Consider the following 12,274-nt stretch of genomic DNA (forward strand, 5'->3'; position numbering starts at 1 on the left):
CCGTTTGTTTGGGGTACAAGTTTTATGCTGGATGCCCTTCCTGATGCAACTCCAGTTTTACCTGGAGAAACACACACAGAGCCGCTGGTGTTCCGAAGAGGTCTCCCATCCAAGTACTAACCAGGTGCTGCACTGTGTAGCTTCTGAGATCTGATGGGATCAGGCTAAAAGATACTAAGTACAAAATTATATAAATGTTTCAAACATTACATGGTTACAAGATAGTGACACTAAGTTAGTGGTAAGAAAATTCCTAATTTTGAGATGAGTCATATTTACAAAATGCTAAATCTGAATTAGACCAGTCTCGTACAACTGAGATACTACAGTAAGTAATTATTATTTACCACCTCACATTTTTTGAGACTGAGTATGGAATTCTAAGTTAAAAAAAAGAGAAATTTTCCTAATTGTAAAATACTGAGTCACAATTCAGTACCACCGTTTTCACAAAGGAAGCCAATTATTAGACACCGAGTCATAATGATATTATCAATATTAAAATGTGCAAAAACAGGAACAATTTTTTAAAAGTTGGTAAGTAAATGACAGACAATTTCTCAGAAAATGAACAAAATTAACCATTTTATTAGAATTTACAGATCATCTAGTTGCATTAGCTCTGTCCTCAGAAGAAGGTAGTCATAACTAAAATGTTTATTCCTTCATTCAGTAGTTGTCACTTCTTCACAGTGTACACCATCAGAATGGATTCCAAAATTAACTGGGGTTTCTTTAACTTGTAACAGAAAAACAGACATTCGGAATCATCAGTTGTAACAAGAGTGTAAAATTGGAGTATATAACGGGGTGGGGTGGTGTCAGGTCTTCAACTCAACACTTTTTTTTGGGGGGGGGGGGGGGGGTTGACTAGTGCAACAGTACTGACATCAGCATGAGATGACTTCACAATAACTGTAAATAAAAAAAAAAAAGATTCAAAACAGACTGCTCATTTCACACAGAGTCCAGACTGAGCATAACGTACCGTTTGAACAATCAACAGCAAAATAAAAAGTGACTTCATCACAAACTGACTAATAAGCAAGTTTCATATTTGGCATGCAAAGCAATCAGACTGCTTGATGTTACATTGTAGCGTTAGGTTTAAAGGTGTAGTCCCTTTCGAGGCAGAAAGATTTTTTTCTTGCACTATTATGAATTTTGTTCATTCACAGTCAAAGGATTTACAATTTTATTTCACCAATATGCTCAAACTTCGCCTTGTCTGGAAACAGTTTAGAATTTTGATCCACATGGGACAAAATACAGCAGTAAGATGCCATGACACCCTTTCTGTGGTGAAGCAGGAGCACAGGAGGAAGGCAGAGGGCTTTTCAAACCTTCATACAGCAAACCTGGTAAGGGTCAGAATCATGGCACTGAAGAAATGTGGTTGACCTTCAAGTGCGAGGGAAGGTGCGCTATTGAAGCAGAAACAAAGCAGAAGATAGAGCTACTAAACAAGCCACTTAGGGTTTAAAAAAAAAGTTTTGCTGGATATCTGCTAGACAGGTAAGACGACACACAGATCTGCTCTGTCAGTTATCAAGGTGCACATTAGTTATAACATTTTTACCTGATTGCTATAATGAGTCAGCAGAGAAGCGAACATTTTACATACAGTTGAATGAAAACTTTGAAACATGCATGTTCTATTCCCCTTCATATTGACTGCAAGATCTCACTGAGCGAACTCACTGTATGGAACCTCCCTAAAATAAATACAAGAAAATTAGCAGAAGTTTTGCAATATACCACAGTTACAGTAACTAGATTTCAACAAACTTATGTAAAAATTGAAAGGTCCTACACCTTAAAAAAAAAAAGTCTTTCATGCATTTCTGCCCAGAAAGTCTCCACCAACCTCATCCTACTGTATCTTCCTGCAGCTGCATCACTCATCTCTTAATCAGTTACACTTGAGCAGGATTTGCTGTCCAGTTTTTTTTTTTATTCTCTCATTTATCATACCAATTTGTAACTTCCAAATCATACTATAATTTGAGTAAAGTTTGTCTGTTTTTTGGATTCCAGGATTGCATTGGCAAGGTCAAGCAAAGGTCAATCATTTGGATGAAGGTCAATATCATTTTGGTGAAATGTCAGCTTGACGTACTTAATATCTTCATGCCCACGGTACTATTACCTAGTTAAACAAATATGCCAAAAGGAGAGAGCAAGATTAAACGGCCTCCCCCAATTTACAATTAAACCGATCGCGTTTGCCGCCACCACACAAAGACATCAATTTTTTTTTTTTGAAGGAATTCTAACTTTTAAAAATAAGTGAAATCAAAGTGAGGTTAGTGAGGTGGGTCCGGAGCTGCTTTCACATTTGCTGGAATACATTCTTCATCACGACCACTCTGCAGTCTGTATGCAAGCATAGCAACAGCAAGACTTTTTTTTTTTTTTTTACTTTTTTAAATTAGTTAAAACAAGACAAAATGAGGCTAATTCCAGAAAAAAGTAAAAGATGGAGTTCATGGTTAAAGCGCTCATTACATGAATGAATATTGAGGAAAGTGAAAGGAAAAAATAAGTTGCCTGTTCATGTTTTTGGAAAGTCTACCTGCTGTCATTAACAGCATATACAGTTCATGTGCGCCAGTGATTTAGTCCACAACTACACAAATCAATAGGAGTTAAAAAAATAAAATTTTCTGCATGTGATCACCAGAACCAGCAACACTCAGTGATCGACTGTGGGGGTAACAATGGAGATGAAATGACAGAAACTGCTCTGATGAAAGACCTTTTGGCACAGCAACCACAGAAACCCACTATGCCTCACACACACACGATATGGGTCACTCATGCTTTTTTTGGCTGCATATTTCCTTCATAAACATCCATAATAAGTGTCGTCAGAGCAGTTAAATGGTGGTTAAAGTGGCATTGTTTGATGGCAGTGGATTGACGCGCGTGTGTGTGTGTGTGTGTGTGTGAGTGAGAGAGAATGGGTTTAATGTCCAGTGAGCTTGCTGGTTTTCATGTTCTGCGTCTCTCAGTACATTCGTCTCTCCCCAGCATGTCCTGTTTATGACAGGGTTACTGTATCAGCACATTCTTTATGTCTCTGCGGGCTCTTATCATCCCAAACACAGTGGTCTCCCAGAATCTGCCAGAAATATTGCCCCCCCCACTCCCCATCTTATTTGTCCTTCGTTTTGGCTCAGTGTGGGAGCAGGGAAACGTCAGTGTTATAGTGTTTTTCCCTGTGCAAGTGGTACTACGTTTTTTCCAGCATGGTTTTCCTCTCAGTATTCCTAAATCTAGGTGTCAAACACAACATCCTTGTGGGTGAGAGGAAGGAGGTTGGTGTGGAGAGGGTCAAAGTCAGACTGTGAGAAACAAACAGGTGCAAGTTCTGGTGGAGATGTTCAGTGGGCGGGGGGGTATCCTCCCCCTTCATCCCTTGTTATAGCAGCTCGTCTCTTTGCTTTTTGCTCCGTGCTGGCACCTGGCCATTCCTCAGGGAGCCGTTCTGGGGCCGCAGGAGATGCCCACGCTCCTGGTCTGTCCACGGCACCCCAGCATGGCCGTCTTCACTGTCCAGGTCAGAGTCCGAGTGCATGAGAGCAGAAGAGGATGGGACAGGCACCGACTTCAAACGGGCTGGTGGAAGGATAAACAGCACAACAAGAGGAATGACACGTGTGCAGTGAATGAACAAGATGTTACATGAGCCCTAAAATTTGGACTAGGTTCTTCTTTTTTTGGTGATTACTTCTTCCTACATTTTTCAGCTTTGGCATAACGTGTTGGCTTCGTGTTCTAGGATACGCTTTATCGCCTTATTAAAATTTGGACTAGGTTCTTCTTTTTTGGTGATTACTTCTTCCTACATTTTTCAGCTTTGGCATAACGTGTTGGCTTTGTGTTCTAGGATACGCTTTATTGCCTTATTACTACAGCAGAAAGTTCTGAATGCTATCTTCACGGTCGTTTTGTGTGTGTGTGTGTGTGCGCGTGTGTGAGAAAGAACCCGATGCAACAACGGCTGCTAATGCATAACACTTCTTAATTATTATTTTTTTAAAGATGTAAGAGGAAGGAGAACTGGTTCTGCTGGTGACGTGCACACCTCACCCAATCTCTGCAGTTGTAGCGTCACACCATCTTGCTCATCAGCTTCGAGCATCTTGTAGCGGCTTTTGCTTCTGCGCACTTTGCTCTTACGTCTACCAGCAAAGACAAAAACATCCAGCATCTTTAGTTGGTCTTGTGTTAAATGTTTGACAGAACGAAATCTTGAAATCCAACAGTTTCATGGATTTATGGATAAAAATGTCTCCTGTAGTACACATTACAGGCTAAAGAATACAATAACTACAATAGCACTTACAACCCCAGGCAAAAATTATGGAATCACCGGCCTCAGAGGATGTTCATTCAGTTGTTTAATTTTGTAGAAAAAAAGCAGATCACAGACATGACACAAAACTAAAGTCATTTCAAATGGCAACTTTCTGGCTTTAAGAAACACTATAAGAAATCAAGAAAAAAAGATTGTGGCAGTCAGCAACGGTTACTTTTTTAGACCAAGCAGAGGAAAAAAATATGGAATCACTCAATTCTGAGGAAAAAATTATGGAATCACCCTGTAAATTTTCATCCCCCAAATTAACACCTGCATCAAATCAGATCTGCTCATTGACATTGACCCTATGCCATGACATTGACCCTATGTGTCTTTTTGCAAGGAATGTTTTTGCAGTTTTTGCTCTATGGCAAGATGCATTATCATCTTGAAAAATGATTTCATCATCCCCAAACATCCTTTCAATTGTCCAAATATCAACATAAACTTGTGCATTTATTGATGATGTAATGACAGCCATCTCCCCAGTGCCTTTACCTGACATGCAGCCCCATATCATCAATGACTGTGGAAATTTACATGTTCTCTTCAGGCAGTCATCTTTATAAATCTCATTGGAAAGGCACCAAACAAAAGTTCCAGCATCATCACCTTGCCCAATGCAGATTTGAGATTCATCACTGAATATGACTTTCATCCAGTCATCCACAGTCCACAATTGCTTTTCCTTAGCCCATTGTAACCTTGTTTTTTTCTGTTTAGGTGTTAAGGATGCCTTTCGTTTAGTTTTTCTGTATGTAAATCCCATTTCCTTTAGGCGGTTTCTTACAGTTCGGTTGACTCCAGTTTACTCCCATTCGTTCCTCATTTGTTTTGTTGTACATTTTTCGATTTTTGAGACATATTGCTTTAAGTTTTCTGTCTTGACGCAATGATGTCTTCCTTGGTCTACCAGTATGTTTGCCTTTAACAACCTTCCCATGTTGTTTGTATTTGGTCCAGAGTTTAGACACAGCTGACTGTGAACAACCAACATCTTTTGCAACATTGCGTGATGATTTACTCTTTTAAGAGTTTGATAATCCTCTCCTTTGTTTCAATTGACATCTCTCGTGTTGGAGCCATGATTCATGTCAGTCCACTTGGTGCAACAGCTCTCCAAGGTGTGTTCACTCCTTTTTAGATGCAGACTAACGAGCAGATCTGATATGATGCAGGTGTTAGTTTTGGGGATGAAAATTTACAGGGTGATTCCATAATTTTTTCCTCAGAATTGAGTGATTCCATATTTTTTTCCTCTGCTTGGTCTAAAAAGTAACCGTTACTGACTGCCACAATCTTTTTTTCTTGATTTCTTATAGTGTTTCTTAAAGCCAGAAAGTTGCCATTTGAAATGACTTTAGTTTTGTGTCATGTCTGTGATCTGCTTTTTTTCTACAAAATTAAACAACTGAATGAACATCCTCCAACGCCGGTGATTCCATAATTTTTGCCAGGGGTTGTATTAGGATAAATCCACCAAGGCCTAAAATATACTGTTTAAAAAAATAGCACTGCAACAATTAAATGATAACTATTTTGGTAATCTATTAATCATTCTGAGTCCTTTTTTTTATTTCAGTCTTAAATGTAAATTTTTCTGGTTTCTGTATCTCACAGTAAACTGAATATCTTTGGACAAACAAGACATCTGAGGACATCATCTTGGGCTTTGGGAAACGTTAATCAACATATTTCAGCATCTTCTGACATTTTATGACCCAAACAAGTAATGGATTAATATGGAAAATAATCAACAGATTAATTGATATTGAAAATAATTGTTAATTTCACCCATATGAAAGAGTATGTCACATTTTCTGTGTTTTAGTGTCTCCCGAAGACGCAAAAGTGTTTGCAAAATTCCCCTTATATGAATAATCCCCCCACCCCCTGGCATTTTATATCCTTTATACGTTTGGATTAAAAGAATATATTGCATTTAAACAAACGGTAATTATTTTACAAAGTTGAAAGTTACTGGTAGAATTAATGGTTAAGATTTACTGGTAAATTAACGAAAGGATTAAACAGCTAATCAGAAAATAATCAATAGCCTTAAAAAAACAACAACTGATTAATCAAAGTTTTTTTGGAAATTGTTAGCTGTAGCCCAGTTAACCATCACACATGCACACACACACAAAAGGCAACATTATCTCCCTGTGAAAAACAGTTATTTAAAGACATGCAGCTTAGGTGAATTGGAATGTTTATAATTGTCCAGATCTCCCTTGCAAAAGAGATCTCAATCTCAATGGGACTAACCTGGTTAAATATATATATATATATATATATATATATATATATATTACAGAAAAAAGTATTATTAAATATTTGCTATATTTGAAATCACGCTCACCGGTGGCAGCAACACACCAACCCCCAAACAACTGTGGCCATGGCAACAACAATCACAAAGGACGCTATAGTCACGTAGAGTACACTCCACTCTGAAGAAAAGAAGGGACGGAAAACAGTATTGTGGAATAACTCTTGGATGCAATATGTTGCAGCCATATTAAGTTGAACTTTTGACAGGTCAACAATGTTACTTTATAGGCCTGAATGCATGAGGAAATCAAACATGGCAGTCAAATGAACAAATGGTGAAAGTCCACTTTATCTTACCACAGTTGCTTTCTGCATCTCCAAAGTGAGATCTGATGAAGTTCTCCATCCAGAAAGGGTGGCAGATACAGCGTCGCGTAAATGCGTCACACTCGCCGTGGCCGGAGCAGTTTTGCTGACAGACTGGAGAGGAATCGAGACAGATTTGGATAAGACTACAAAAAAAAAAACATTAATATGCCAGAAGAGTCTATTACTTCTTAGACTAAAGCGTCAACATTATACTTCTACGCACATTTTTAATTTGAAACTCATGATTTTCACTGTTAATCTATCAATTATATTCATGGTTACTCAATGAGTCTTACATGTCAAATAATACTGTAATGACCATTTCAATTTTCAAAACTCAGATAGCTTCAATGTAGTCATTTTATTTGACTAAAAAGGTTAAAACTGCTCATGTTTAATCCACTGTGATGTAAAAATACAGAACAAAAAAAAATTCATTCTTGCAATGTTTAATTTCTATAAAATCATTATATCATAATTTGAGAAACATTTGTGTGTTTTCATTCCAATACTCCTCTGAGGTGCGTGGACCAATTTCACTGTGTGTGTGTGTGCGCGCGTATCACTTTATCCTGTTAAAATCTCATTCTTGATTGTTGTGTCCCATGTGCTATAAATCATAATGGACTCACTGACTGTGTCCACCCTTTGTGTCTTGTAGATGAGAAAGTCATTCTTTTGTTTGTGGAGTTTGTTGCTAAGAACAAGTGCAACATTGTGGCCAGACAGAGGAGGGTGCCCTGGACCGCCGGACACCAAGAAGACCAACCGAGTACTGCAGAAGAAGAGAGAATAATGATGCTTTCAGATATGCCAAATATGATGTCTTTTCAGTTATAATTGCTTTAAACTTCCAATGTCAATAAATGGAAGATCTGACAGATATTATTCTTCAGAAAAGATCAATTTTAAAACTAAGAATGACTCACCTGTGTTCATTAAAGGCACTGATCTCTCGCACAATGATGTCGCTGTCGAGCACGCCCAGCAACACCCCAACCTGGCGCAGCAGCATATCGCGCTGACGTTGGGTTACCTGGGTTACAGAGACCTCCAGCACCAGCTCCACCAGGTCTCGCTCCCACACATCTGATGGAGAAAGAAATAAAAAATAAGGGAACAGAGAGAGAACAAAAACAGACAGGCTGACTGCTGGATCCATTTAACTAAAATCTGGGAACGAAGCCAAAGCCACAAGAGACGGATTAGCACCCAGCTTTGTGCATCTGCGCGCCGTATGCTGCACACTGATGTGGTCAACATTCTGCTGTGAGGAGGGTTTGTGTATGTTCATGTTACCTGGTTTGACCTCCACTGTGCCCCTGTCCGTGCTGCTCTGTCCCTTACTGTCAGTCACAGTCAGGGTGAAGCTGTATTTCCCTGCAACCAGGTTTCCGAGAAACAGCACTGCCTGGTGGTCAGAGTTGTTCAGGACATCCTAATAGGACAGAACAGATTGTTGGAAATATGTCGAATTGTATCAGGAAGGGAGTTAATGTGTTCCACGTCCATGTGTTTGCTGGTTAGTTGTTTGAAAGGTTGTTCAGAAATAACTAGACAAATTATAGGACAGGAAATCATTCAAGCCCGGTCTAGTCTAGAATGAGAAGAGTTTCATCGAGATAAAGGGATTGTGTTTGAACACACTGCTGGATACAAACTCTGTACATCCTGAATCTGCTTCACAATAGTGTGTTTGTGTTGAGGCTTTGCTTTGAAGAACAGTATTTAGTCACATTTCTCATGTCCATGGGTCAAGATACCAGTCTCACCCCAGCAGCCGGGCTGTTGTCGTCTCTGGTCCACAGGTAGCTGAGTCCACCTTTGTCATCCGTTGAGTGAGATCCATCGAGATACACAGTCCTGATAGGCAGAGAGACAGATGGTCCGGACATGACACGAGCCACCGGTGGCTGATCTACTTCTGATGGAAAACAGACACAGAAGTAGGGCACAATAATTAGAATATCGGCTCGTTTTATGACACATGGACATGGCCTGTTCTGTTTTTAACACAAGAATATTTCCAATATGATGCCAGAATAAACAGCAGGGCGGGGCTGCGATACAATTATAAGACTTGAGAACAGCACCAGAACATGTCATAATATAACATAACATATAACATGTTTTTTGCGTAAGCCGAATGAACAGAAAGAATAAAAACTAAAAATTCATGGAGATGTGCTTTGCTGTCATTTCTGATCATGCTGCAGTCGTCTCATTTCTCTCTGTCACCGTGAGTGGGACTCGGGCAGCTCCACCGCATGTGTGCACACAGAGCAACAGTGAAGCAGGTAAAGTGAAGCTCACATGTTTGTCCATGCTAAGAGACAGTTCACCCCTCCCCCCCCAAAAAAAGAAAAATCAGCTGCATAATTCCAACCAGAGAGTTCGAAACAAATAATTCCAAATAGACTTTGTTCCAAAGCTGCATTATCCAACTCCACCACTGTCCGAATCTTTTGGGTTTAAACCGAGTAAGTAGAATCCATTATGCTGCATTTACACATAACGATGGCAAGTCATGAACGCCATGAAGTATAGATTCTTGGCCACTGATCACGAATGTGATGATTCGGGGCAGAGGCGTCAGGTGTCCTGAAGAACTGCTGCAACCTGTTACCACACGTTATGATTAATGGTATATGTTGCTGGAGAATTATCAAGTCAAGAATAATGTTCTGCGCTGTTGCACGTAAGAGCACATCGTTAAGTTCTGTCTCACCCCCATATTCATCCAATCGTCAGTTGCTGAACAATTCAGATTGCTCCAGTCTGCTCCTCAAAATACAGATTAATCCACAGAAGAACTTTGTGACTGCATGCTTAGTTGGGCTCTGTGCCATGGAGTAGCGCAGAGAGGAGGAGGAGACGGAGAGAGCCTGATGAGTGGCTCCACGCGGCTCTCTTCTCGCTTGTTTTCCCAAACAGCAGCAGCAGCAGGTGGAACCACTGCAGGACTGTGCTGATGAGCATTGGAACAAAACTTTTAGCTGACTTGGCGTCACTGTCCTCCTTCAGCATACTGCAGCAAAGAAAGTGAATGCGGTGCAGCAGGGTTTAACTGTGCACACATCAGAGAAGAACGCTGTCACGCTCTATTAAGGATCACCACTAATCAAGACGGATCAACACACTCAGTTGTGACCGCCACGACATGAGGCGAAGTGAGGGTGATGCGTGACATCTGTGGAAGATTTTTTTGACAGCCAAAAACATGCACCAACACGCACTATTAAGAAACCTATTCAGATGCATTAAGTAACGTTAAGAATGTAGGAATGTGCCAAGAATGACGCAAATATGACATTCGTAATGCGTCTTGCCTATGCGTAAATGTAGCATAAATGTGAAGGGGCCATTATGTTGACTGTTTAAAGCCCCACCCCCTTTTTTAAATTAAGTGCAGTTTGTATATTTACATATATTTCCACAATGTAATTCCATTTTCTGAATGGGTGTATGTATGTTGTTATCAGTTATGTCTTAAAATGGCAATAATATTTATCTCAATAATTTCTGGGACAATAGATTGTTCGAAAACAACTGCCAAACAGTTACAACTACCATTGTGACAGGCCTATACCAATATGCGTCACAATATGGAGCTTCGTTAAATAAATACCAAATAAAAATTTTATAAAAAGCAGCAAATGATAAGCAGAAGATGAATGAATGGGGGGTATAAAACTCACTGTCAGCATGCACTGATCTCCTAACTTGTGTATTTATTTATTATTTTAAATGCATGTTGGCTTTCTGTCTTGATATGTCCGTGTACTGCAGGTCTTTTTTGTAGTCTTGTCTCAGACAGTAAAGTGCTCCAACCTTCTCGGACGATGACAGTGACGGTGTCGGAACTCTCCAGCTTCCTCTCATCAGTAACAGTCAGTGTGAACTCATATGTGCCGACCTCTAGACCCGTAACTGTGGCAACAGCACTGTCGGCATTCTCTATCTTCACACCATCGGGACCCCTGATGGTGAAACACACACACACACTTGACCAAAATGTCTTCCCCACAAATTATTTCAAAATTTTCTTTGCCAATATCCAGCTGTATTATAACTGCACTGAATCCTTGAACACATAATCCAGCTTTTATGATCACAAACTGACAACACTAATGTGTGTGTGTGTGTGTGTTCTTGACACCCGTGTCTCACTGACTTGGTCTGTTTCCAGCGGTAGGTGGCTATCTTCTGGTCATCGCTGCTCTTGCTGCCATCCAGCGTGGTTCGATCGACTGGCAGCGTCAGCTCTTTCTCCGGCCCCGCGTCTGCTACAGGTGGTTTATTGTTTTCTGAACAACAGGCACAAAAACCAGGATGAACACAAGTCGATGCAGGCTAACCTCTTGATTGCACCAGCAGCTTTAACCGGTCACGTGCACACTGCGGATTTGAGTGGTTGTGCTGCAGCAATTCAGAAGCAAAACATTTGTTTCCTTCGTTGTTTTGGTCACTTTCCCTTCAAGTCAGTGCTTCTACAACAACGGAGTAGCCTATGATTTTTTTCTTTTTTGTGCTGTGTTTTAAATCTTTGACTATTGTGCTGTAGTTTACAAAATTCATACAGTAAAGGTCCAGATCTGAACACCATGGATCAAAAACTGGCGGCTGTGTTTTTGTTGTTAAAAATACATTATAGTGATGAGACAGGATGAAACGAATCATGTGGAAAGCACTCTCTGATTGGCCGGTCACACTGCACATGTGTACTAGAGGAAGTTGTCCTCTAAAGATAGACTTTGCATGCATTTTCTGCAGATGTGAGCAGAGAGCCACTTCTAGGGTGTGCCTGAAATGTGCCTGAAATCTAGAATGGCGACTGCCAGCTCTGACAGACTCAATGTAGCTGTCATGCTACACAGCAGCACCTGGTGGAATTGAATGGTAATTTATTCCAGCACATTATCCCTCAAACACTGTACAAACGTTTGAAAATGTTTGGGGAAGGAAAAAAAAAAAAAAAAAAAAAAAAAATTCTTTTGCAACCAGATATCACCTTATTTTAATCAACGGACACTAACAGGTTTTGGCATTTTTTTCCCCAACCCTTGCCCTTGATATTTAAGCTTTTAATGCTGAATTATTGACAGTGACCATGACTTTAGCAACCTACAGATATGCAAAACACACAACAAAAGTTCTGGAGACAGGAAAAGTGCTTTGTGTCTTCATGACCTTTTTGACTGTTACGTATAGAAGCGTATTGCGTTCACTGGATAAAAAAAATTAGACTGCTGTTCTTGCAACACA

The 12,274-nt window shown here is 40.0% G+C and overlaps 1 protein-coding gene across 1 annotated transcript in view; it reads right to left on the reverse strand.

Moving 5' to 3' along the window:
* Positions 1 to 1,955: 1,955 nt before the first annotated feature.
* Positions 1,956 to 12,274, reverse strand: part of LOC117501489 (dyslexia-associated protein KIAA0319-like protein) — a 32,685-nt gene continuing 22,366 nt past the window's right edge. Inside the window, exons 18-27 of the mRNA XM_034160386.1 lie at positions 11,184 to 11,316; positions 10,841 to 10,989; positions 8,782 to 8,933; positions 8,309 to 8,447; positions 7,939 to 8,098; positions 7,642 to 7,784; positions 6,998 to 7,120; positions 6,729 to 6,819; positions 4,096 to 4,187; positions 1,956 to 3,621 (exon numbers count right to left, since the gene is read on the reverse strand). Of these exons, the coding sequence (XP_034016277.1) occupies positions 3,425 to 3,621; positions 4,096 to 4,187; positions 6,729 to 6,819; positions 6,998 to 7,120; positions 7,642 to 7,784; positions 7,939 to 8,098; positions 8,309 to 8,447; positions 8,782 to 8,933; positions 10,841 to 10,989; positions 11,184 to 11,316 (1,379 nt within the window). The 3' untranslated portion in view covers positions 1,956 to 3,424. The remainder of the gene's footprint in view (positions 3,622 to 4,095; positions 4,188 to 6,728; positions 6,820 to 6,997; positions 7,121 to 7,641; positions 7,785 to 7,938; positions 8,099 to 8,308; positions 8,448 to 8,781; positions 8,934 to 10,840; positions 10,990 to 11,183; positions 11,317 to 12,274) is intronic.

This window comes from Thalassophryne amazonica, chromosome 20 (assembly GCF_902500255.1).
Source record: "Thalassophryne amazonica chromosome 20, fThaAma1.1, whole genome shotgun sequence".
NCBI classification, from domain to species: domain Eukaryota; kingdom Metazoa; phylum Chordata; class Actinopteri; order Batrachoidiformes; family Batrachoididae; genus Thalassophryne; species Thalassophryne amazonica.